Source organism: Oncorhynchus mykiss, chromosome 12 (assembly GCF_057628025.1).
Source record: "Oncorhynchus mykiss isolate SJ-2025 chromosome 12, ASM5762802v1, whole genome shotgun sequence".
In the NCBI taxonomy this organism is placed as follows: domain Eukaryota; kingdom Metazoa; phylum Chordata; class Actinopteri; order Salmoniformes; family Salmonidae; genus Oncorhynchus; species Oncorhynchus mykiss.
Window position 1 is genome coordinate 67,859,680 of NC_143033.1, and position 26,452 is coordinate 67,886,131.

Genomic DNA, 26,452 nt, shown 5'->3' on the forward strand with positions numbered 1-26,452 from the left:
CCATAGATCTTTGCGACAGGATTGAGTCAAGGCAGAGATCTGGGGTAGGGTACCAAAACATTTCTGCAGCATTGAAGGTCCCCAATAACACATTGGCCTCCATCATTCTTAAATGGAAGGAGTTTAGAACCACTGAGACTCTTCCTAGAGCAGGCAACCTGGCAAAACTGAGCAATAGGGGGAGAAGGGCCTTGGTCAGGGAGGTGACCAAGAACCCGATGGTCACTCTGACAGAGCTCTAAAGTTCCTCTGTGGAGATGGAAGAACCTTCCAGAAGGACAACCATCTCTACAGCACTCCACCAATTAGGCCTTTATGGTAGAGTAGCCAGATGGAAGCCACTCCTCAGTAAAAAGCACATGACAGCCCACTTGGAATTTGCTAAAAGGCATCTAGAGATCATCAGATCATGAGAAACAAGATTTACATTTTGGAGATGAATCTGTCTCTCTGGGGAGGCACCAGAGTGTGGAGGTGATGATGATGATATTCATGGGGCCTGTAGCTGCTAGACCTCTGATGGGGACCTTCTCTGTGGATCCTGCTTTGTTTTTGAGGAAGACTTGGTCCTGGAGGTCCAGTCAAATGAATAATTACCAAGTTTTTAGGAATTAATCAAGGAAATAATTTACTTTTTGAAGCTTATCCCACTGAACTGTGATTAACAAAGATTTTTTTGCAATACCATCCCAAGATAATTTGTAGGTCTATATGTCCAATGTAGGTCTATTGCATGTCTTCCCATATTTAAAAGATGTCTGTGAACTGAACATACAAAACTTCAACTGTGTTGCTGACGCCAACTGCAACTGAGGAATCAACAGAACCCACAACTTGTGAAAGCCTGTCTCAGTCACGGGCCATGAACGGATAGGCCAGGTTTGGTCAGTCACATGTCCATTATGGATCTCACATGAGATTCCCAAGAAAGACTGAATCGCATGACACTCCTGGAGCCAGGATACTTCCTGCTTTGCAGAGGGGGTTATTATCCATTATTAAATTGTGCAACAAAATGGTTGGAATGAAAAGGTTGCTTTCAGACCAGTTGTAACATCAAGAGTTAGAAGTTGTGGTAAATTGGGTTTAATTGTCCTATGGAACTGGTTGTGCTTCTCACTGCCCACAGCTTCTTTGGGGAGCTTGTGTTTTCAGAGACATACATTGTGCCTCAGCACTAAATGTTCAGTACAGGCCCAAATGGAATTTCCCCCAAGCTATCTGGACAAAAGGCCTAGAACAAAAACAGTTTCAGAACCCTAGTGCCAGTTTTACGTTGAATACAGGGCAGTGTCACTGTGGTCAACCTCCATTATTTAAGCAGTGCTTAAGTCTGCACACAAACAGCACCGTTCAGAGCAGGTCAGTGCTGTAAACTGTGTCCAACACAGGATGATCAGAAAATACAAATTAAGGAGTTGGAACTTGGATGTACCCTGGCTCCTGTAGTATCCCACAATGAACTATATTAAACTTTATAGGTGATATGGCGCAATTTAGAACCCAGTCCTCGTTTTCTCTAGAAAGAAGCACCACATGCTTATTATAATGTCTCATGGGACTGTAGACCTTTCTGACACAGTTGGGAGTGCACACAATGGTTGTTTAACCTGACCCTTATCTGGGTAAAGGGTTTTATGTTGGGCCAGACCACACTGATAATGTTCCTCCACGGAACAGGTTTTCACATGACAGGAGTGCACTGGAGCGGGTCAGATCTGGGCAATTTTTAAACAACTTGCCTCCACACTTACATTCTCACCTGTATTAGCCAAATGACAAGGCAGGCCAAGGGCCCTATTTTGAAATGATTATGGAAATGGCAAAATTGGTCCCAATAATATACTTTATCATGAACACTGTATATTCCCATTCCCAGTTTGTTTGCTAAATGAATAGCACAAAACCAAACGGATTTGACTTTTTAATAGATAAAAAAAAGGAATACAATTAGATATGATTCCAACTACAGTAAAAGTACATTTGAATAAGAGGCTTCAGAGCCTATTTAAGACATGCATCTACAACAATAGACACGTCTATTGATAAACGATGACAGACTACAAAAGATCAGACTAATTACATAAGTCAATATTGTTTGTCTGGAAAATACTTAAATAGGTTTTCATACAAGAGATAAGGGACTACATCAAACTCAAGCTACAAGAACAATAGTCTCAAACTCTTAAAGGAAGAGACAGGCAGGAAGGTCAATAGAACTTGGGCTTTGGGAGTCTCAATACAATACATGCATTTAAAAAGCATAGATTTTAGATAGTGGGATACTTGGTGGGTTACACAGTACAGTTAGAGGTCACGAGGCCCTTCTTGCTCTTCGCTTGGCGCACCTCCTCCATGAGGTCCTTGAGATACTGGATCTCATTGGCGATGGAGTCTGCTTTCTCCGCAAGCTTGTGGTTCCTTTGCTCGAGGTCGTCGCACTCCGCGCTCAAGGCCTCCTGCTCAGTCTTCTTTTTCTGGCGGTAGCGCGTGGCCGCCGTCTTGTTCTGCGCCATCTTCTTGAGCTTCTTCTCCTTCGGGGGTCCTCCAGTGGAGGACTTCATTTTCCCACTCGATGTGGTGGTGGATGGCTGGTCTGGATGTTGTGGCCTAGACTTGGGGGTTGTTGGGTACGGTTTGCTCTCGTTTTGGAACCTTGACTGAGTTGTGGCAATGGAGGGCTGGTTGAGCTGACCAGAGGAGCTGAAGCTGCTGTCACTGTCAGAGAGGATCTCTGGGATGGTGATAGTGGTGGTTGTCACACCGACCTCCCGTTTAGGGGCCAGGAGGACGACGATGCGGGTCGGGGAGAGAGACAGCACAATGCTGGGGACCGGCTGGGGAACCTCAAGGTGAAGCGGCTTCTCGCTGACGCTCGCGGAGACATACACCTCACTGCCCAGCTCTAAGGTGAAGGTGGGAGATGGAGGAGGAGAGGGAGGAGGAGAGGGAGCTGGGGACTGGGGCTCCGACTTGATCTCCAGCTCCTCCTGGGCATCAGGGACGCAGGGGGGAGGTGAATGAAACCCCTCCTGAGGGTCTTCCTGGGGCTGTAACATGGTCGGGGGGAGAAGTGGATCAGTGGTGGTGGGGAGGTCCGTGGGAGTAGGGAGAGTGGGGAGGGGGAGTAAGTCCAGCTCCATGGGACACTCAAAGGAAGTGATGAGGTCTTCAGGGGAGCTGGGGGAACCGTCTGGGCTGCAGGAACCAATAAGGGAGTCCAGATCAAACTCACTCAGGTCTACCCTCTCGGCCATCCAGTCCATGCCAGAAAAGGCATCTTCTGTGAAGGACAAAGAGAGGGTTAATCAGCTGCTCAATAGCTAAAGTAATACACTGGAATTACAATTTGTGATAAGTCCTTACCTTTTCTATACGGCAAAAACAGATGGGAATCAAATATAAATCGCTATGGATTTCTACACACTGTCGACCAATATGAACATACATGGGAAGGACTAAGGATGTTATGGTCCTCACCTTTCCCATCATCTGCACCAATGTGATGGGTGTGGCCTAGCTGGTCAGCAGATAGCCAAGGGAAGGACAGCAAGTCTGCCTCAGCCTTCTCTTCCTGGAGGAGCAGTGACGGCGGAGTGGGAGGGGGGGATAGAAGAAGTGGAGAAGAGGAAGATGACGAGAGGGGTGAAGCCCCCCCCTCTATCGAGGCAACTTCATCTTGGTGGCGCAGCGACCCCATGGGGTCAGCCATGAGAGAGGAAGGCCCCCAGAGTAGGGCCTCCATATCGTCCAGGCCAAACTGTGAGCTCATCATGGTCATAGCTCTGTTGTTCAGTCACTAGGATCTGAGACGGTAGGTACGGCAGTAAGAGGTTGAGCGATTCTTTTATGCTGTCAACTACAGCAGTGCTGAGGGTTTCCAAAAGGGACCTGGGAAAGAGACAGGATTAGACATGGTGAGTTCATGTAATAATGTAAACAGTAGCTCATAATGTAGGCAAATTAGCTTTTTCTCCTTTGTTGATTTTTATATTATGTCATGGTCTGCAGTGTTATGTTGTGTAATGTAATATTTGGACGCACATTTTTGATTGGGTAGGAAAAACATTAAGTCTGAGCTTATGTTTATATATGTAATGTGTTTTGTGCACAACACTGCCCCTACCATTTTACAACGCTGGCACTGAATACCCTCCCTGCCTTTGTCTTGTGACTCGCAAACGCGCCAAATGAGGTCAGTTTCCACAGCAACCATCGTCAGAATGGAAGTGTGTCTAGCGAATGAGATGGCGGCTTCCGCCTCCCTGACCAACAGCCACACTTGTGCTCACCCTCCCGCGTTAAACACTGATTATATCGCCATTTTGTTCAACAACAAAAAAAGATCACGAACCATTTTGTTTGCCACGTTGGCATTCCTGGAAAATTCCATAAAACCGTACCATCTATTTTTTAACAATTGGTGACAATGTCTAACGCTGTAATTATGAAACTACTCACTGACCATTTTGCCCGAACGAAATACAATGTGACATTCTCTGATCTGACTCGTGACGTTGGTATCCAATGTCATTCCAAGGATTTGTCTGGCGAATGGCGACCTTACGGCAAGTTATACTATATGTACTTGGAAAATACTTCGCCAGACAACATAAGCAGGCTAATAGCTTCATAAATTGAGGTTCGAGCTCATTGGCGTCATTGGGCTGTCAGATTCACGTTAGCTAGCAAATTGCTTACAAATAAAATCCTTAAATATATACTTACGTCATTTTGACAAATATGAAGTTGAAGCAGTGCACTGGGTTGATGCACTGTTGGATTTGCTGCTGCTAGGACCGCCGCAAGCCGTTAAACTGCCATTTCGCTCAAGAGAGCGGTGTCACTTGAATGTTGATATTGTTGGGCGCTGGTGGAAAATGGCGCATTTTGAGAGCGCCGCGTAATATACAACTCCCAAAAGACCAATGATTTATATATACACACTAGAACACTTATAGGAGTCGCTGTTTTGAAGCCTCCGTGCCTCCCATCGTGGTACCCCCGCCATTATAAAACAGATTTTGGAACTTATAGAAAAGCATTTATTAATGTCTACATTCATTTTTGTCACGTTTATTCTATTACCTTAATGCATACTTTTAAATTATATTATGTGAGATAAATATACAAATAAAAAGTGAAAAAATGCATAACATTTTCCTTAGTCACATTTTTAGAGGTTACTAATGTTACTGTCCTCAACTACAGCAACAAATACTTCAATATATGTAATTTTGTCCTTGAAACATTTAATTGAAATTCCATTCAGTCTTATGGCGGACTGAGCGTACTGGTGAGTACCAATATGGCCGACCGGGGGCTTCAAAGCCACTATATAGCGTAAACTTTCAAGGGTTTATATACATCGTTGATGTAGACCTAGGATATCCTTCCACAGGTCCTCGCTAGCTTCTATAACCACAGTCATAAACCCCACTTATTTCTACAAATTATCTTCTTAAAATTTGATATTAAACCTACCCTATCCACACTGCTAACCGTATGCCTAACCCCTCAATTTGAATTAAGACCAACATTTTTGACTTGGTGGCTGTGGAATCAGACTTTGTGGCTATAGAAGCTACTGGGAATCATATCATTCTGCACATTGGGGGTTAACAGGGGCCAGTTTTAGAAATCATCCTGTGATGTCTTATACTAATCACATTTATGTGAGCCAACAACTTTTCAATAAAGTTTATTGCTGTCCTTTTTAATATTCAGATCATTCACAAATAGGATATAGATAAAATGTCCCATGGATATTCTCAGCAGTACACACTGCATAATAAAACATTTCACACATACTCTTACATTTTAAATACTTTATTTGAAACCATAAATCGCATGACAGCATACAGCAAAGCTGTATCCATACATGAATCCATACAGCAAAGCTGCCCAAAACAGCGGACACCGAGCAGTACAGCTGCTTTGCCTTTGTCCTATGCAGGCCTGCAATCTGAAAGCCACTTACTGTCAGCATATGTACATGGCTGAGACTCCCAAATATTAGTACTGCAAGTTTGCACTGATAACCAAGGCTGTTCACAGGGGCTGAAATTTCAGCAATTTGTCAGCAAAGTCTGGCTTCATGTAGGCTTCATTAGGGCAGCCCACTTCAAAAATGAGCACCTCCCTACGCCCCCCCCCCCAAAAAAAACAAAACAATATCTTGCATGTGTCCAAAATATTGCCAGACATTTACTGCAATAACGACGGCAGACACACACCTCAAAATCTACTGGCTGCTAGAAAGAAAGTCTGCCACACTTGGTGCAGTTCATTGAGCTCCTCCTGTAGCTCTTGGGTCACACCACGGATCCTGGTGGCAAACATAGTCTCAGAGCCCTTTTTCAGCCTCTGGCCATCCTTGTCAGTATAATACAGGTCCATGTCTCCGGCAAATCCTTGCAGGATCATCTTAGACTTCATGCCCAACTGTTGGGACTTATTACACCCAGGATGCACTGCCTCCGCCACCCTGGCTATCCGCAGGGCCTCAGGATCAGCATGCTGGAGCCTGTGGAAGTTATACCGCCTCAGCTCAGCCATCCCACTGTGGATGAAGCAAAGACACAACTCCACGTCTGCTATCTCAGCTGTGTACTTCTGTACCACCTCCTCCAGCCTCTTTCTGTCCACAGAGTTGATTTTGTTGTCCACGGTCGCTTTGATGCCCATCCCGGTACCCGAAGCCACCATGCCCGCCCCAACTGCCGTCCCTATGAGGGAGGCACCCATGGTTATGGGGGCGAGGACAATCCCCACAACGGCCACCACCCCTCCCATTACGCCCGTGGTGCCCCCTGCGATGCTCATGGTTTTGGTTTTCTTCTGCACTTTGTCCAGCTTCTCGGCAAGGTCGTTGAGCTCTGTGATGTGGCCTCGCAGGGTATCGCTACGCTTCATTAGCAGGCAGTGGAACAGACGGAGGCCATTTTTCACATAGAGGCACCTCTGGCTGAACTCCCTGGTGGGATGGATTTATTTAAAAAAAAAACAGATTTAATAAAAGACGTGCTGATTAAATGGTATGCCTGCATGTATTAGATGTAAGATCAAAGCTCTATCCTTGAAATGGTGTATTAACCACGTGTACAGTAAGAGTTTAGTCTGGTCTCACCTGGCTTCATCCTCTAGACTGAGGCCATGAAATGAAGGAGGCATGTTTTCCCAGCCTGAAAGAGAAACACATGCACAATTACAACCCAAATGTATTATCCCTCAGTAATATATGGTCATCTATTGAATCATAGACAGCTGAGAACAGTACAACAATTACAGAAGAACAGTTGCATGTTCTTTCTTCTTAAAAATGAATGAAATACAATGTAATGTATTGTAAAATAATACGAAATACAGTACCAGTCAAAAGTTAGGACACCTACTCATTCCAGGGATTTTCTTTATTTGTACTATTTTCTTCATTGTAAAATAATAGTGAAGACATCAAATCTATGAAAAAACACATATGGAATACTGTAGTAACAAAATAAGTGTTAAACAAATCAAAATATATTTTAGATTTTAGATTCTTCAAAGTAGCCACCCTTTGCTTTGATGACAGCTATGCACACTCTTGGCATTCTCTCAACCAGCTTCACCTGGAATGCTTTCCAACAGTCTTTTCCTAGTCACTGTGCTTCTACATTTGCATTGCTTTCTGTTTTGGGTTTTAGGCTGGGTTTCTGAATAGCACTTTGACATCTGCTGATGTAAAAAGGGCTTTATAAATGAAATAGATTCATTGAAGGAGTTCCCATATATGCTGAGCACTTGTTGGCTGCTTTTCCTTCACTCTGCGGTCCAACTCATCCCAAACCATCTCAATTGGGTTGAGGTCAGGGTGATTGTGGAGGCCAGTTTATCTGATACAGCACTCCATCACTCTCCTTCTTGCTCAAATTGCCCTTACAGCTGGAGGTGTGTTGGGTCATTGTCCTGTTGAAAAGCAAATGATAATCCCACTAAGTGCAAACCAGATGATATGGTGTATCGCTGCAGAATGCTCTGGTAGACATGCTGGCTAAGTGTGCCTTGAATTCTAAATAAATCACTTACAGTGTCACTAGCATGCACCCCTACACCGTCACACCTCCTCCTCCATGGTGGAAACCGCACATGCAGAGATCATCCGTTCACCTACTCTGTCTCACAAAAGACAAGGCGGTTGGAACCAAAAATCTCAAATTGGGACTCATCAGACAAAAAGACAGATTTCCACCGGTCTAATGGCCATGGCTCGTGTTTCTTGGCCCAAGCAATTCTCTTCTTCATATTGGCGTCCTTTAGTAGTGGTTTCAAAACAGAAATTTCACCATGAAGGCCTGATTCACGGAGTCTCCTCTGAACAGTTGATGTTGAGATGTGTCTGTTACTCGAACTCTGTGAAGCATTTATTTGGGCTGCAATTTTTGAGGCTGGTAACTCTAATGAACTTATCCTCTGCAGCAGCGGTAACTCTGGGTCTTCCTTTCCTGTGGCGGTCCTCATGAGAGCCAGTTTCATCATAGCGTCTGATGGTTTTTGTGACTGCACTTGAAGAAACTTTTAAAGTTCTTGACATTTTCCCAATTGACTGACCTTAATGTCTTAAAGTAATGATGGACTTTCATTTTCTTTGCTTATTTGAGCTGTTCTTGCCATAATATGGACTTGGTCTTTTACCAAATAGGGCCATCTTCTGTATACCACCCCTACCTTGTCACAACATAGATGATTGGCTCAAATGCATTAAGACAGAAAGAATTTCCACAAATTGACTTTTTACATTGCACACCTGTTAATTGAAATGCATTCCAGGTGACTACCTCATGAAGCTGGTTGAGAGAATGCAAAGTGTGCAAAGCTGTCATCAAAAATATGTTCTTAACTGATTTGCCTAGTTAAATATAAAATAAAAGTCAAAGGGTGGCTACTATGAAGAATCTTGAAAATAAAAGAGAGCCGCACACTCTTGGAGCTCAGATGCAAAAATGTAATACCAACGTTTCGACAGCCAAGCTGTCTTCATCAGGGTATAATCACAAACACTGCGGGATGACTTGTTTATATAGTGTCAAAAGACACAGGTGTCTGTAATCATGGCCAGGAGTGGCCTAATATCATTGGTTAATAATCAAATATTAAAATGTCATACAAAGAACAGCATACAAACAAATGGATAGCATATGATCATAGATTAATTTGACTATACAAGTTTAAACACAATTACAATGGCAAAGTCACAATAATCACAAGAATGGCTTCAGATCAAAGTCTACGTTGAGACCGAAGGGCGCAAGGGTCTTTAAATTAAAGATCCAGGCAGCCTCTCGTTTTAACAATTAATTATCAAGGTCACCCCCTCTCCTAGGGAGGGTGACATGTTCGATGCCAATATAACGCAGAGACGAAATCGAGTGGCCTGCCTCCAAGAAGTGGGCCGCAACTGGATAAGTAAAGTTTTTACACCTAATGGTGCTACGATGCTCTGAAATACGTACTTTTAATTTGCGCTTTGTTTTACCTACATAATTTTTACCACAATGACAAGTTATAAGATAAATAACTGCCTTAGTGGAGCACGTAATAACACCTTTTATTGGGATCGATTTCCCTGTTTGTGGGTGTTAGAAGGATCTACATTTATAAGTGCCATTGCATTGAGCACAGCCATTACATTTGTAATTTCCATCCAGTAGGGGCGCAAATATGAAGCATCTAAAATATATTATATTTTAACTTTGTTTAACACTTTTTTGGTTACTACATGATTCCGTATGTGTTATTTCATAGTTTTGTTGTCTTCACTATTTTTCTACAATGCAGAAAATAATACAAATAAAGAAAAGCCCTGGAATGAGTAGGTGTCTCCTAACCTTTGACTGGTACTGTACATCTGTCGTAATAATGTTTAACTCACATCCAACTGTCTTCATCCACCTCATTAGATTTTCAAATTCCTGCTGAAAAACAAAAATAGGTACAAATAGGTTTTTAGGTCAAATTGAATTGATGGATAATCTAATAATGCAGGTGAACAGCAACAGAAATAGGGAAAACCTCATGTGAAGCCTGGCTCTGGCTTCGACACTGAGAATAGGACGTACTGCATGCATTGGTACAAAAGAAGGATAGAAAATCCCCCCAATCATTACAAAGCAAATCAATAATTTCAGACTTCACTCTGTACCTCTGCTTCCTTATTGAATTGATAGTTCTGATAACGTTGACCAGGTTGGAACTGTGGTGCTGCCTGTGTTTTGTCAACGCTGCTAGATGCGTTGAACTGAAATAATAGAGATACAAAAACCATTGGTAATTATTTTTATTGAATACAATGTAGGTAGGATTATATCCACTTATTGTCACGATGTGGCACGTGTGTATGTGTCTCTCACCTGGAATGTGTTCTCATCAGGCAGTACTTCTAGATAAGATAATTGGTCCTGAACCTCGCTGACCTCGCTGTAGACTGACTCTGAGTGGAAGATGGTGGTAGGTCGATACGACAGTGGTGGTTTATTTACAGGTGGTGGTGGGGGGGTGAACGAGGGTGGGGGCGGGAGTTGAGGACGAGCAGGCGGAGATCCTCCTTTTCCGTTGGTGGGCTATGGAATGAATTTAGTTTTGTTTCACAGACACAAGCAACTCTATTGCTGCAACTTCGTCATAGTATCATAGCCTTCCCTTACGGAGAAAAACACATGGTTTCACATGTGGAAGGTCTCCTTTTTGTGAAAACCCAAATTAGTCATTATGATACACACCCAGTGATTTTCAACTTACTTCTTTTACACACATTGTGTATGTTGATTTATATTTTAGTCATTCAGCAGTCACTTTTATGCATCCATTTTTGTATTTTTCTGTAATCATTATTCAGAGTGTCCTCATCTGGGATTTGAACTCACAAGCTCTTGGTTCATGGCATTATGATCTTTATGCTACTCCACCACATCTGTGTCAATAACTGATTTCACCTGCATTACTACATTTTGGATTTCAAAGTAAATCTCAGCTTTGTATAATACACTCAATATAAACTATTATATTTAGCATAGTGATTCCGGAGTAACATTTAACACAATAATATGCCCCATGAACATTAGACAACAGTAAAACCTCAAATTGTTGAGAGAAATAAATTAAATCAATGATGAGACAATAGTCAGATTCAGTAAAATTGCAGGTCAAATGGCACTCTTTTGCTAAGTGCAGAGACTTATTATAAGTCATTAATGTGAAGGGCAATGCTACAGACATTATGGTGCCGCAGAAAGATCAGCGCACCTCAAATCCAGAGGTTGTGAGTTCAAATCCCAGGTGGGGTCATGTTTCAGCTCAACAGTGTACCACTTACTAATAAAACCACCATATAATTACTTTATTATAATGGTTTGGGGCCATCTGGGACCATCGTGACATCCTGACGACTGATAAAACAAATGTCTTGAGAACATCTTACAAACATCCTATCATGGTCCTTACCCTTACGGAAAAACGACCTGAATTTCACATGATCAAGTGTTTAAGTTAAGTTAATGTGACAGCAAGTAAAGCAACATGTAATAACATGAAACTAAACACGTGACAACATGTGTAAATGTGGTCTCGTGAATTGTTCCAAAAACACGCTTGCAAATGATTTCACAGTTGAAATTTCACTTGCATATGATTTCACATATGAAATGTCACAGGGGAAGTGTTCCAAAAACACATGTTTTCACATGTGAACAATAACAATAAATCAACAAGACACAAGTACATTTCATAACCACGAGGGGACTTTTTGAGTTTCAGGAAGGAAGGAACACAAAATAGAGATTTCACACATTTCATTGTGAACACTTCTCTGTCACACAGGTACTGTATCTGTTTCACCTCAGATGAAAGCATTGACAGCATATCACAGTAAATACATGTTGTACTATATCCTTTGAACTGCACCACGTGCGTATGTGTTTGTGCTTCTGTCAGCACCAGTTGGAGACAAGGGGCATGTACTGCTCTCACCTGCAGCAGGGGTTGGAGTTGTGTGGTCGTTGTTTCGATCCCTGAGGGGGAACGGGACAGGGTGTGGGAGGGGGGCCCTCCTGGCCGTGGTGGGGGCCGTGAAGGGTGAGGCGACCTCTTATTGTCTGTGTTTGAGGGCTATTGAAAAACCCCAAAGGCGATGTTAGTTGCGAATTGATATAAGGGCCTAAAAAAGTTACTTGAGTGATGCTAATAATGAGTGGTGCTTACCCTCGGACTCTGGGATCTATTGACGTCATAGCCCCCATACAAGGACTGGGTTTCAGATTTGGGTCGAGCTGGGGGTCGAGCAGGGCGAGGGGATTGACTGTGCTTTCGTTCTATGGAATCCTATACCAATACATAGAAAGCAAAGATATGTTATTGACAGTTTTCTTCTTTGCAATGAATTTGAAGTACTCTCTCTCACCTGAGGTTGTAATAGGTGCATTTCAGGTAGAGTCCTCTCATACTCTGAAGAGGAGCGGGACATCATGGGGGACCGAGGGGGTCTCACAGGCCTTGGGAGAGGAGGAGGGGAGGGCTTATTTTTGCCATACACATCTAAGGCCTGTGTTAAACCAAGAGAAGAGTAGTGGGTAGATTTTTTTATTCAACCTATCTTACTGTATACACTATATACTGGCTTATTCAGTGGTCCTCTTGGTTTACCTTCTCAGTCATTCCAAGTTTAGATCGATCAACATTGTTATAGTCCCCGCTTGCAGTTGGAGAGGGGCTTAGAAGAGTGCCATGGGTCTTGGGAGGAACTGGAGGACGGCGAACAGGACGGGGGCTCAAACGGGGGCTCTGATAGTCCGTTAGGGAGCCAGTCTGACTGGAGGTCTGTCAAAACAGTTCATAAATCACTTAGCAACAATAATTGGAACATTAACTCCAAAACACAGTGAGCCAGACTGAGAGGGGGGAAAAATAGGAAGAGGCCCCGGCCTCTGCACAGCAGTGCGTGCATCTCCTATGCTGGTTCTGACAGGAAAACGGATTAGAAGAACCTAGATATAATGAAACACAAGAGAAGAAAGAGTGTTGTTGACTCAGCTGGATATCCATCACATTGCCATAGCTGGGGGAGAGCCCTGGGTTCTGTCTCTTGTCCAGGGGCTCTAAGTGGGACATACACCAGGGTAATGCCGGCTGAGTCTTGATTTTGTACACAGATTGGCTTCTTTCTGTTAGACTTGAGATACAAATCACAAAGTCACAATTATGTGCAGTTAAACAGTATATAGACTATTGTGTCATAGAGCATTGGGCCAGTAACTGAAAGGTTGCTGGTTTGAATACCTAAAGGTAAAACACAAATTTAAAAAATCAGTCATACTGCCCTTGAGCAATGCTCTTAACTCTAATTGTTGCAGGGGCTTTGTACAATGGTGACCCTACTCTCTGCGGGTGTTTCAGAAGAAGTTGGGATATGCACCAAAAAAATGTAAAACATTTCCATTACATACTTTTGTGTAACAGGACAAATATAAGCATCCGCCCAAAATTATTATTATTATATGAATAATAAGTACTTTACTGTTACAGCCAATTAGGATTAATGAAATGATAATGTAGCTATTGTGACCAACCAGAGCTTTGAAACCCAGGTCTCCTGCATACGACAGTATAAGGTGCATTTCTTCATGTCTTTGAATCATACCTTGTTAATGCTGTCATAGCAATTGAGCCTGGGGAAAAGTTTAGTGCTGTCCTGTATTTGATCTCACTTGGCTACTGCTCACCTGGGGCTCTGACATCTGAGGCCTCCGGTCACTAGCAGTCACAAAGTTTGGCCGAAAGGGAGACTGGCTTCTTGACATTGCAGCCACTGGTGTCTGGCTATTCCATAGGCTTCCATTGTCCCTATCATTCTATCAAACGCAATTAAGAAATGTAACACTGTCAAAGAAGCATTTGAAAAACTTTCCTCCTGGCATCATCCTTACCGTTGATGCGTTTTCCTCTTGGTTATCTGAATCCTCCTGTAAGGATGGGAGGTCACAGGACCCGGTGACCGTAGACGACTTCACCAAGAATGACTTCCTGGGGGGTATAGGAGGCTGGGGGCAGAATGATGGGAAACCACAACATCAAATCACTGCAAACTCTCGCTTGTCTTTTTACATGGCAAATCCTCAGTGAGAGCTTTGTTTTGAAATGTTGCACTTTCCCCCTGATATCAAGTCTACTGTGTGAGGAACATCCATGACTCATAAATACAAGATACATCTAACTATGAGCAATGACAAATGCTTTTAGCCATAGTGTTGGATTAAGGCTTCAGTTTCACACTGAAAGTTGGCGCTGTTTTAATGATGACACAACAGCCAACCAATGTATAGGATATCCGACCATGTAATTTTCACAACAAACCGTCCCTGAGAGTTCCTGTCGCTCAAAAGCACTTGACTGGCCATCACCATTGTCAGATTATCAGTAACATGACACTCAAAACAAATCTTGCTAAACATTTATGTTACTGACTGGTCTTTTAGATAGAAAGATTGTTTGTTATCTATAACTAACTACTACTGTCTCTCTGACTGCATATTATGTTGAAAAGCCTGCAAATTGTCAAATATGTCAAAGCCATCAAAATGCTTTGACATGTGCTAAGTTCAGATAATGAATATATCACTGGTTTGACCGGTTTCTTTCTTTCGCCTTTACGGGACTATCCTCTTCTTTTGTGTCTATGGAATTTCGATTATGCAACTCTGTACGTCATAGGTATTTTGGCACTGCAGGTTTTGGCTGTACATGAGGTTGGCATATTGTAGTGTCTTACGTCTTCATAATCTAAACCATTTTACATGATTTTACAATCCTTTTATTGTTTCATTAGACTTGAATTTCATATTATCCTCTAAAAGCCACTGCTATTTGTAAGGCCAGAGTAAACGGTCACTCTGGTTAGGTTTAGGTTATGGATTAGATGTATCCTTAATGATAATTTGTATGTTGCCCCATCAAAACAGAATGTTTTCCCCAAAGTCAATGTAGGACCTTACCGTTGTCATGCTTTCAGCCTCGTCTCACCTTCAGTCTTTCCCTCTCTTTGAGTCTCTCCCTTTACACTTCTCTCTCATGCATGTTCATGCTCTTAACACCTGTTGTGGAATGGATGATAATGATGTCTGTGCCTCTGTCTTTGTCACCTATGCCTTTGTGATGTCAAATAGGTGTGCTCTCACTGCTGCTTGGGAACAGAAAATACATGGATCTCTTTGCACCACTGCTCTCAGATAGACTTTCCTTTGACACAAATGGCACCCTATTCTCTATTTGGTGCACTACTTTGGTCAAAAGTAGTGCAACCTTTGAGGGAATAGTGTGCCATTTGGGATGCAACCTGTTTCTCCTCAGATAACCATTTCCTCATTCCTCTTTAGCCCTTCCCCTGTGTATTTCCCCCTCTTATGACTCTGTGTCTTGGGCTCTGGTCAAAAGTACTGCACTATGTAGGGAATGGCATGCCATGTTTGAATGATGTCTGTGAGTATAACATAACTCATTTGGCAGGCAAAAACCTGAGAAAAAAATCCAAACAGGAAGTGGGAAATCTGAGGTTTGTCAAATTCACAGTGGGAAATGGGTTATGTTGCACTTCCTAAGGTTTCCACTGGATGTAAACCGTCTTTAGAACGTTGTTTCAGGCTTCTCCTGTGAAGGGGGGCCGGATGAGAGCTGTTTGACTAAGAGATCTGCCAGCAGCCTCGTTCTCAGTCACGCGCATTTCACATGAGAGGTATCTCTCGTTCCATTGCTTTTCTACAGACAATGGAACATTATTGAACATTTATGATAAAAATATCCTAAAGATTGATTCTATACTTAGTTTGATAAGTTTCTTCGACTCGTAATATAACTTTTTGAACTTTTCGTCCGACTGGACCTGAACACGCTTTTGGATTTGTTTACCAAACGCCCTAACAAAATAAGCTATTTGGACATAAATGGACATTATCGAACAAAACAAACATTTATTGTGGAACTGCAATTCCTGGGAGTGCATTCTGATGAAGATCATCAAAGGTAAGTGAATATTTATAATGCTATTTATGACTAATGTTGACTGCTCAACATGGCGGATATTTATTTTGGCTGGTCTGGGCTCTGAGCGCCGTTCTCAGATTATGCTTTTTCCGTAATTTAAAAAAAAAATCTGACACAGTGGTTGCATTAAGGAGAAGTGTATCTAAAGTTCCATGCATAACACTTGAATTTTCATCAACATTTATGATGAGTATTTCTGTGAATTCATGTGGCTCTCTGCAATATCACGGCCGTCTGAATACTTATGTAAATGTCATATTTCAGGTTTTTATTTGAAATAAATGTGGGAAATGTTCTAAAAGCCTTTTGCCAAATAGGGCTATCTTCTGTATTCCACCCCTACCTTGTCACAACACAACTGATTGACTCAAACGCATAAAGGAAAGAAATTCCACAAATAAATTAACAAGGCACAACTGTTAATTGAAATTGTTACGGTGAGTGAATGAGGACCCAAAAGCGAATTAACTTAAACAGAGCTTCTTTAATTACCAAACATAGGTAGGCTCAGACGGACCGGCAGATTCCGACAGGACAAGACAAGGTTACAGCAAACATGACGACAGTCTGGTTCAGGCATGAAACACAACAAACAAGAATCCGACAAGGACAGGAACAAAAACAGAGAAAGATATAGGGGACTAATCAGAGGGAAAAGGGGAACAGGTGGGAGAAGGGGTGACGAGGTAGTCAAGAGGAGACAAGGAACAGCTGGGGGAAAGCGGGGGAGAAAAGGTAACCTAAGACGACCAGCAGAGGGAGACAGGGTGAAAGGAAAGGACAGAGACAAGACACAACATGACAGTACATGACAGTACCCCCCCACTCACCGAGCGCCTCCTGGCGCACTCGAGGAGGAAACCTGGCGGCAACGGAGGAAATCCTCGATCAGCGCACGGTCCAGCACGTCCCGAGAGGGAACCCAACTCCTCTCCTCAGGACCGTACCCCTCCCAATCTACGAGGTACTGGTGACCACGGCCCCGAGGACGCATGTCCAAAATTCTACGGACCCTGTAGATGGGTGCGCCCTCGACAAGGATGGGGGGGGGGGGGGGGAGACGAGCGGGGGCGCGAAGGACGGGCTTGATGCAGGAGACATGGAAGACCGGGTGGACGCGACGAAGGTATCGCGGAAGAAGAAGTCGAACTGCGACAGGATTAATGACCCGAGAAATACGGAACGGACCAATGAACCGCGGGGTCAACTTGCGAGAAGCCGTCTTAAGGGGAAGGTTCTGAGTGGAGAGCCAAACTCTCTGACCGCGACAATATCTAGGACTCTTAGTTCTACGCTTATTAGCAGCCCTCACAGTCTGCGTCCTATAACGGCAAAGTGCAGACCTGACCCTCTTCCAGGTGCGCTCGCAACGTTGGACAAAAGCCTGAGCGGAGGGGACGCTGGACTCGGCGAACTGAGATGAGAACAGCGGAGGCTGGTACCCGAGGCTACTCTGAAAAGGAGATAGCCCGGTCGCAGACGAAGGAAGCGAGTTGTGGGCGTATTCTGCCCAGGGGAGCTGTTCTGACCAAGACGCAGGGTTGCGAAAAGAAAGACTGCGTAAGATGCGACCAATAGTCTGATTGGCCCGTTCTGCTTGACCGTTAGACTGGGGGTGAAAGCCGGAAGAGAGACTGACGGAAGCCCCAATCAAACGGCAAAACTCCCTCCAAAATTGAGACGTGAATTGCGGACCTCTGTCCGAAACGACGTCTGACGGAAGGCCATGAATTCTGAAAACATTCTCGATGATGATTTGTGCCGTCTCTTTAGCAGAAGGAAGCTTAGCAAGGGGAATGAAATGAGCCGCCTTAGAGAACCTATCGACAACCGTAAGAATAACAGTCTTCCCCGCTGACGAAGGCAGTCCGGTGACAAAATCTAAGGCGATGTGAGACCACGGTCGAGAGGGAATAGGAAGCGGCCTGAGACGGCCGGCAGGAGGAGAGTTACCGGACTTAGTCTGCGCGCAGACCGAACAAGCAGCCACGAAACGACGCGTGTCATGCTCCCGGGTGGGCCACCAAAAACGCTGGCGAATGGAAGCAAGCGTACCCCGAACGCCAGGGTGGCCGGCTAACTTGGCAGAGTGAGCCCACTGAAGAACGGCCAGACGAGTAGGAACGGGAACGAAAAGAAGGTTCCTAGGACAAGCGCGCGGCGACGGAGTGTGAGTGAGCGCTTGTTTTACCTGCCTCTCAATTCCCCAGACAGTCAACCCGACAACACGCCCCTCAGGGAGAATCCCCTCGGGGTCAGTGGAGGCTACTGAAGAACTGAAGAGACGAGACAAAGCATCAGGCTTGGTGTTCTTAGAGCCCGGACGATAAGAAATCACGAACTCGAAACGAGCGAAAAACAGCGCCCAACGCGCCTGACGCGCATTAAGTCGTTTGGCAGAACGGATGTACTCAAGGTTCCTATGGTCAGTCCAAACGACAAAAGGAACGGTCGCCCCCTCCAACCACTGTCGCCATTCGCCTAGGGCTAACCGGATGGCGAGCAGTTCGCGGTTACCCACATCATAGTTACGTTCCGACGGCGACAGGCGATGAGAAAAATACGCGCATGGGTGGACCTTGTCGTCAGAGAGGGAGCGCTGAGAAAGAATGGCTCCCACGCCCACCTCTGACGCGTCAACCTCGACAACGAACTGTCTAGAGACGTCAGGTGTAACAAGGATAGGAGTGGATGTAAAACGATTCTTGAGGAGATCAAAAGCTCCCTGGGCGGAAACGGACCACTTAAAGCACGTCTTGACAGAAGTAAGGGCTGTGAGAGGAGCTGCCACCTGACCGAAATTACGGATGAAACGACGATAGAAGTTCGCGAAGCCGAGAAAGCGCTGCAGCTCGACGCGTGACTTAGGGACGAGCCAATCAATGACAGCTTGGACCTTAGCGGGATCCATCTTAATGCCTTCAGCGGAAATAACAGAACCGAGAAATGTGACGGAGGAGGCATGAAAAGTGCACTTCTCAGCCTTCACAAAAAGACAATTCTCTAAAAGGCGCTGGAGGACACGTCGAACGTGCTGAACATGAATCTGGAGTGACGGTGAAAAAATCAGGATATCGTCAAGGTAAACGAAAACAAAGATGTTCAGCATGTCTCTCAGGACATCATTGACTAATGCCTGAAAGACAGCTGGAGCGTTAGCGAGGCCGAAAGGAAGAACCCGGTATTCAAAGTGCCCTAACGGAGTGTTAAACGCCGTCTTCCACTCGTCCCCCTCCCTGATGCGCACGAGATGGTAAGCGTTACGAAGGTCCAACTTAGTGAAAAACCTGGCTCCCTGCAGGATCTCGAAGGCTGAAGACATAAGAGGAAGCGGATAACGATTCTTCACTGTTATGTCATTCAGCCCTCGATAATCTATGCAGGGGCGCAGAGACCCGTCCTTCTTCTTGACAAAAAAAACCCCCGCTCCGGCGGGAGAGGAGGAGGGGACTATGGTACCGGCGTCAAGAGCTACAGACAAATAATCTTCGAGAGCCTTACGTTCGGGAGCCGACAGAGAGTATAGTCTACCCCGGGGGGGGGTGGTTCCCGGAAGGAGATCAATACTACAATCATACGACCGGTGTGGAGGAAGAGAGGTGGCCCTGGACCGACTGAACACCGTGCGCAGATCGTGATATTCCTCCGGCACCCCTGTCAAATCACCAGGCTCCTCCTGTGAAGAAGAGACAGAGGAAACAGGAGGGATAGCAGACATTAAACATTTCACATGACAAGAGACGTTCCAGGAGAGGATAGAATTACTAGACCAATTAATGGAAGGATTATGACAAACTAGCCAGGGATGGCCCAAAACAACAGGTGTAAAAGGTGAACGAAAAATTAAAAAAGAAATGGTTTCGCTATGATTACCAGAAACAGTGAGGGTTAAAGGTAGCGTCTCACGCTGAATCCTGGGGAGAGGACTACCATCCAGGGCGAACAAGGCCGTGGGCTCCTTTAACTGTCTGAGAGGAATGTCATGTTCCCGAGCCCAGGTCTCGTCCATAAAACAGCCCTCCGCCCCAGAGTCTATTAAGGCACTGCAGGAAGCTGACGAACCGGTCCAGCGTAGATGGACCGACAAGGTAGTGCAGGATCTTGAAGGAGAGACAGGAGTAGTAGCGCTCACCAGTAGCCCTCCGCTTACTGACGAGCTCTGGCCTTTTACTGGACATGAAGTGACAAAATGACCAGCGGAACCGCAATAGAGACAGAGGCGGTTGGTGATTCTCCGTTCCCTCTCCTTAGTCGAGATGCGGATACCTCCCAGCTGCATGGGCTCAGCACCCGAGCCGGCAGAGGAAGATGGTAGTGATGCGGAGAGGGGGGCGACGGAGAGCGCGAGCTCCTTTCCACGAGCTCGGTGACGAAGATCAACCCGTCGCTCAATGCGAATAGCGAGTTCAATCAAGGAATCCACGCTGGAAGGAACCTCCCGGGAGAGAATCTCATCCTTTACCTCTGCGCGGAGACCCTCCAGAAGACGAGCGAGCAAGGCCGGCTCGTTCCAGCCACTGGAGACAGCAAGAGTGCGAAACTCAATAGAGTAGTCTGTTATGGATTGATTGCCTTGACATAGGGAAGACAGGGCCCTGGAAGCCTCCTCCCCAAAAACAGATCGATCAAAAACCCGTATCATCTCCTCCTTAAAGTCCTGATACTGGTTAGTACACTCAGCCCTTGCCTCCCAGATTGCCGTGCCCCACTCACGAGCCCGTCCAATAAGGAGAGATATGACGTAGGCGACACGAGCAGTGCTCCTGGAGTAAGTGTTGGGCTGGAGAGAAAACACAATATCACACTGGGTGAGGAACGAGCGGCATTCAGTGGGCTCCCCAGAGTAACACGGCGGGTTATTGATTCTGGGCTCCGGAGATTCGAAAGCCCTGGAAGTGGCCGGTGGATCGAGGCGGAGATGGTGAACCTGTTCTGTGAGGTTGGAGACTTGGGTGGCCAGGGTCTCAACGGCATGTCGAGCAGCAGACAATTCCTGCTTGTGTCTGCCTAGCATCGCTCCCTGGATCTCGACGGCTGAGTGGAGAGGATCCGAAGTCGCTGGGTCCATTCTTGGTCGGATTCTTCTGTTACGGTGAGTGAATGAGGACCCAAAAGCGAATTAACTTAAACAGAGCTTCTTTAATTACCAAACATAGGTAGGCTCAGACGGACCGGCAGATTCCGACAGGACAAGACAAGGTTACAGCAAACATGACGACAGTCTGGTTCAGGCATGAAACACAACAAACAAGAATCCGACAAGGACAGGAACAAAAACAGAGAAAGATATAGGGGACTAATCAGAGGGAAAAGGGGAACAGGTGGGAGAAGGGGTGACGAGGTAGTCAAGAGGAGACAAGGAACAGCTGGGGGAAAGCGGGGGAGAAAAGGTAACCTAAGACGACCAGCAGAGGGAGACAGGGTGAAAGGAAAGGACAGAGACAAGACACAACATGACAGTACATGACAGAAATGCCTTCCAGGTGAGTACCTCATGAAGCTGGTTGAGAGAATGCCAAGAGTGTGCAAAGCTGTCATCAAGGCAAAGGGTGGCTACTTTGCAGAATCTCAAAATGTATTTAACACTTTTTTTGGTTACTACATGATTCCATGTGTGTTATTTCATAGTTTTTTTATTTGAAACCTTTCAAATCTCTCCCTATCATGGGGACAATTGGGGGTACCCTCCCCTGTTGTATCTTGGCCTGCTGTATCTCAGGCTCTGTAGTACACACATACCTTTTTCAGAATCCCACAGTTCTTAACTTTCTAACAGTACTAAGCATGTATTTTAGGACTTATAGTTTTGAAACCAAATATAATGCCTCATTTAGAAAATGCCACCAGAGGGTGTCAGAGGTTGAAGTTAAAAGCAAAGCTGCTAAAAGTTCTGCTGAGATTACGTATTCTGTATGTTATTTATCTACACTACATAAATCAAGAATATGTGGAAACCTGCTCGTCGAACATCTAATTGCAAAATCACGATCATTAATAAGGAGTTGGTCCTCCATTTGCTGCTATAACAGCCTCCACTCTTCTGGGAAGGCTTTCCACTAGATGTTGGAACATTGCTGCAGGGACTTGCTTCCATTCAGCCACAAGAGTATTAGTGAGGTCGGGCGCTGATGTTGAGCGATTAAAACTGTCTTGCAGTCGGCATTCCAATTCATCCCAAAGGTGTTCGATGGGGATGAGGTCAGGGCTCTGTACAGACCAGTCAAGTTCTTCCACACCGACCTTGACAAACCATTTCTGTATGGACCTCGCTTTGTGCTCGGGGTCATTGTCATGCTGAAACAGTAAAGGGTCTTCCCCAAACTGTTGCCACAAAGTTGGAAGCACAGAAATGTCTAGAATGTCATTGTATGCTGTAAATTTAGGATTTCCCTTCACTGGAACTAAGGAGCCTGATCCATGAGAAACAGTCCCAGACCATTGTTCCTCATCCACCAAACTTTACACTATGCATTTTGGCGGCTAGCATTCCTCTGGCATCCGCTAAACCCAGATTCGTCTGTTGGAATGCCAGACAGTGAAGCGTGATTCATCACTCCAGAAACCATGTTTCCACTGCTCCAGAGTCCAATGGCAGCAAGCTTTACACCACTCCAACTCCTCTAGCAGGGCAGAAATTTGATGAACTGACTTATTGGAAACGTGGCATCCTATGACTGTGCCACGTTGAAAGTCACTAAGCTCTTCCGTAAGGTCATTCCACTGCCAATATTTGTCTACGGAGACTGCGTGGCTGTGTGCTCGATTAAATACACCCTAAATAGACAAATCCACTCATTTGAAGGGCTGTCCACATACTTTTGTATATAGTGTATTTATCAGAATTAGATTAATCAATCAATGTGCATGAAAACACACATATTGAAACGAACAATTCTAAAAATCTACCTGCAATAAAGCATGCCTAGAAATATGATAATGATGGGGGTGTGGTTTTGAGTGCTAGAATGTTTTGCTACATATTTTAAAGCAGAGTGTGAATTTAACTCCTGAATTAATAAACTTCTCATACATTTTATGCATGGTGGAATTCCACTCTACCTTTAGTATTTAGTATGATACGCAAATGTTATGCAAAAGGTATGTTACAAAGGGTTTTGTTTGAATATTAAAAATGTGTAGGAAATGTGTTTTTAGGGGTTTCACAATCTCAATAAAAAAACAGTTTGGTGATTATTGTAATTGTTTTTAGAGCATGGAGCTTTGTTCCCCACAATGTCCCAAAACCAATTGGGGAATAAACTGTATAACGTAATAATACAGTAGCCACTGTGGAATAGTGGAATAGATTATTTAGCATTTTCTGCATTATTTCATGCTGTTCATATTAAACAGCTTTAACTTATCTATGATATTCACTAATTGGATGGGTTATATTTAGGACAATGTTTTATTTCTTTATGTTTGTATGCTATAATTTGAAAAGCATCTTACCGTATTATTGTATATATTTTACATGTTAAGCGAATTACCCAAAATAACACTCATTACATTTCTTCCCGAAATGAGCGGCGTTGTGGCACCAACTGGTGGTCGTTTGGGGAACTTGTTTGTGACAGTATCACTTCCTATGTGTCAAAAAAAAGAAGAAACAAAAAGAATAAAAACACGAACAAAATGATACACAAAATATAGTTACCACACCTTAATAATCTAATTGGACTCTATTCTATATAGGTCCACGGTCTTGACTAAATGACTCTATCATGGCATTTAGTCTAATGTCATATCTAGGGTGATCCTACTTAGTGGTGTGTTGCTTTGGGCACTATCCTAAGTTGATTACTACATGATAAGTCTACAGCTATAAGGCACTAGCTTCGGACAGTCTACAGGGATGATCTATGAACCTCTGGAGAGAAACTGGTGATTCATGTAGCTGTAGAGTCAAAGGGGCTTCAGGATCTATTTTCAACTTTACCAAGACTGGTATTTTGCTCAGACCCTTAAGTGATCCTAGTATAAATCCTGATTAAATGTTTTGTTGTGCATGTGCGTTTCTGCTTGCACAAGTACACATGCCAAGGGCAAGAAAACCAAGTATCCTGGTAGGCTGCAACCTGGGTAGAGTGAGTCTGATGTCATTATTTAATTTCCATGTCAATGACCATGTGTCAGTAAGAATCGGTGCCGACCTCAAGCCATATGCCAAGGGGACCTGTAGTGGTTTTACTACAAGTCAATGTGTCTTACGATAGGTATGAAGGAGTCTATTTCATAGCTATGTTATCCACGGAGGAGCTAACCTCACAACGGAAGTACTCTATAAGCACTGAGCCAGTCGTACGCGGTTTGATCATGGTTCATGACTTCTAATAACTTTCCTCCTGAAAGGCAGGTTTTATTTATTAGTGGCATGTGTGTTAACCAACAGAAGACTGTTTTGGAAATTCTCTTCACCGTGTTGCAATCTGAGCGACTACTACCTCATCTGTCGCTGTTATCAAGGGCAATTCAAATTATTTGGTCTCTAACCTTCTTACGGACTGTGGCTGGACTGACTGTTGCTGGCATTGGTACTGGTACCAAAGGGGGCCAGCTACCCTACCAATTTATCCCAAAATGTTATCCTACCGGAACACATGATTAGAGCATTTTACTAGTTGCATTGTAGTTGAGACTACACATGGCAAGAAGTGATTATTGTTTCCATTTTTGGGGGGGAGGTGGAAAGTCCATTGGACTTCTTTTACGACTACTGTGGTAACTCAGATGTATTCTAAGGTTATCCTCGTTGAAGGGCTTGTCCGCTCCTCTCTGTTTTCGTGGGGAAGTTTACAACTTGTTTCCTGATCAGACGGCCTCATACAGTGTTGCATGTAGCCCCCCCCCCACCCCCCCCACCCCTAACGAGAAGTTTGTGTCCTTTGTACGAGTTGTCAGTAGCCGCATAGTTAGTAGATTGGCTGTAACCTTTTAACCTGGTGCTTGTGCTTCAAAACGCTCAGTGGCTGTCGTGACCAGAAGGACAAGAGAAGTTCATCTTAGCCACAGCATCACATGACTCCAAGGAGGAGGGAAGTGGCTCACTCACAGAGACTGCTGGTTCGAAATCATGAAAACAAGGGTCTATTAGGTTTGCTGATTTGAATGTGACGAGATTTTGTAATATCTGCTTGAGTCAAATTCTGCACCAAGAGGTGTCGAAACGTCTTTTTCCCAAGGGGTCCTGTCGACAGATACTCCTTGTGGGTGACTGTGTTACAGCCAGCGTTAGGAGAAGACAGTGTGATAAATGGAGACGGCACAGTTACTTGTGACAATACTTGGTTGTTTTCCCAATCCATTAGTGGGATCAAACGATCCATCAAGTCTGCTCTGAGTAGCAGGTGTTCAGTGTCGAGGCTGGTAACATACACAGGGTGAACAAGCTATACGTCTTGGAAGTGTAGTTTCAGCATGAGTCCCATTGTGAGAGGCGAGGTAGTCTGAGTGAAACCTCTAAGTTTAGTGTCGCATCGTTCCCTTTTTAACCAACATTTGGCTGGGTTCAAAGCCCTTTTGAGATCATTGGACAATGTTTGAGAGATGAGCGATATTGCCGAGCCCGAATCAATTAGCACATCACAGCTTAAGCAGTCCTCCAGGACTGTTTCCAGGCAGCGACCCTCGGAGTTGCACTCTGTGGTCACATTCCCCACAAAGTGGATTGATTGTTGGCAACGGCGTGATGTGTCATTTGTTTTCATGGTGAAAACAGATTGACTCATCGGAGTTTGAGTGGAATTGGCTATTGCGATGTTTACCTTGTGCGTCACAATATTTGTATCTGAGTCTATAGTCAAAGCCCATGGGCTTGTTTCTTGATCGAGTGGGCCCTGGATAGGGTTTTGAGTGAGAGCAGGGGTAATTTGATAGTTTACGTCCTCGCTAATGGTGTTAATTTCGTCGGACCTGTTCTCAGGCAATTCCATGACTAGTCATGGTGACTTAATTTTTTCCTCTTTCACAAATTCTTGAAGCTTTTGTACTTCTCTTAACAGATATTCTAGAGAGTATAGGTCTACATTTTTGATCATCATCGAACCCTTTGTTGCCCTTGTGCCCTGACACTTTGTGTGGGGGGGTGGGTGCAGGAACGTAGCGTTCAGGTTGATTGTAGCGGTAGTCGTTTCGCTGGCGACGTTCTTTATAGTTATTTGGACCGCGGTGGTTATTGGTTTTGTGGTAGATACTGTTGTTGTGCAGTCATCTCTCAACACTCATATCCCTGATAAAGCCCCTTCTAACTGGAGTTAGTGCTCCTGTTCAATATTGAAAACCGAGATGTCAGGGCTCTTAGGGCAGCTCACTTTTTATGTCTCAAAAGCTTTGCTTGCAAACTCTCTGAGTTCTGAGATTGGCAAACCAATGTGGACTGTAAGGCACA

The 26,452-nt window shown here is 44.4% G+C and overlaps 2 protein-coding genes across 8 annotated transcripts; both read right to left on the reverse strand.

Moving 5' to 3' along the window:
- Nucleotides 1–1,911: 1,911 nt before the first annotated feature.
- LOC110538017 (cyclic AMP-dependent transcription factor ATF-4) lies at nt 1,912–5,033 on the reverse strand. 2 transcript variants are annotated; one of them, XM_090193082.1, is made up of 3 exons: nt 4,729–5,033; nt 3,481–3,891; nt 1,912–3,283 (listed from the first exon to the last, which is right to left on the reverse strand). In XM_090193082.1, exons 2-3 carry the CDS (start codon nt 3,779–3,781, stop codon nt 2,295–2,297), a joined length of 1,290 nt encoding a protein of 429 aa, XP_090049208.1. In that variant the 5' UTR covers nt 3,782–3,891; nt 4,729–5,033; the 3' UTR covers nt 1,912–2,294. The 2 variants fall into 2 exon arrangements, with proteins under 2 accessions (XP_090049208.1, XP_090049207.1); XM_090193081.1 differs by having other exon boundaries at nt 1,912–3,280; nt 4,729–5,012.
- Nucleotides 5,034–5,813: 780 nt separating this feature from the next.
- LOC110538018 (uncharacterized) lies at nt 5,814–15,289 on the reverse strand. Of its 6 annotated transcripts, none has more exons than XM_090193079.1 (12): nt 15,021–15,195; nt 13,956–14,069; nt 13,752–13,880; nt 12,676–13,201; nt 12,434–12,574; nt 12,235–12,354; nt 12,004–12,141; nt 10,389–10,598; nt 10,181–10,276; nt 9,911–9,950; nt 7,130–7,184; nt 5,814–6,976 (listed from the first exon to the last, which is right to left on the reverse strand). In XM_090193079.1, exons 4-12 carry the CDS (start codon nt 12,685–12,687, stop codon nt 6,238–6,240), a joined length of 1,551 nt encoding a protein of 516 aa, XP_090049205.1. In that variant the 5' UTR covers nt 12,688–13,201; nt 13,752–13,880; nt 13,956–14,069; nt 15,021–15,195; the 3' UTR covers nt 5,814–6,237. The 6 variants fall into 6 exon arrangements, with proteins under 6 accessions (XP_090049205.1, XP_090049204.1, XP_090049202.1 ...); XM_090193078.1 differs by having other exon boundaries at nt 9,911–9,953; XM_090193076.1 differs by lacking the exon at nt 13,752–13,880 and having other exon boundaries at nt 12,676–12,849; nt 15,021–15,289.
- Between the last annotated feature and the right edge of the window lie 11,163 nt (nt 15,290–26,452).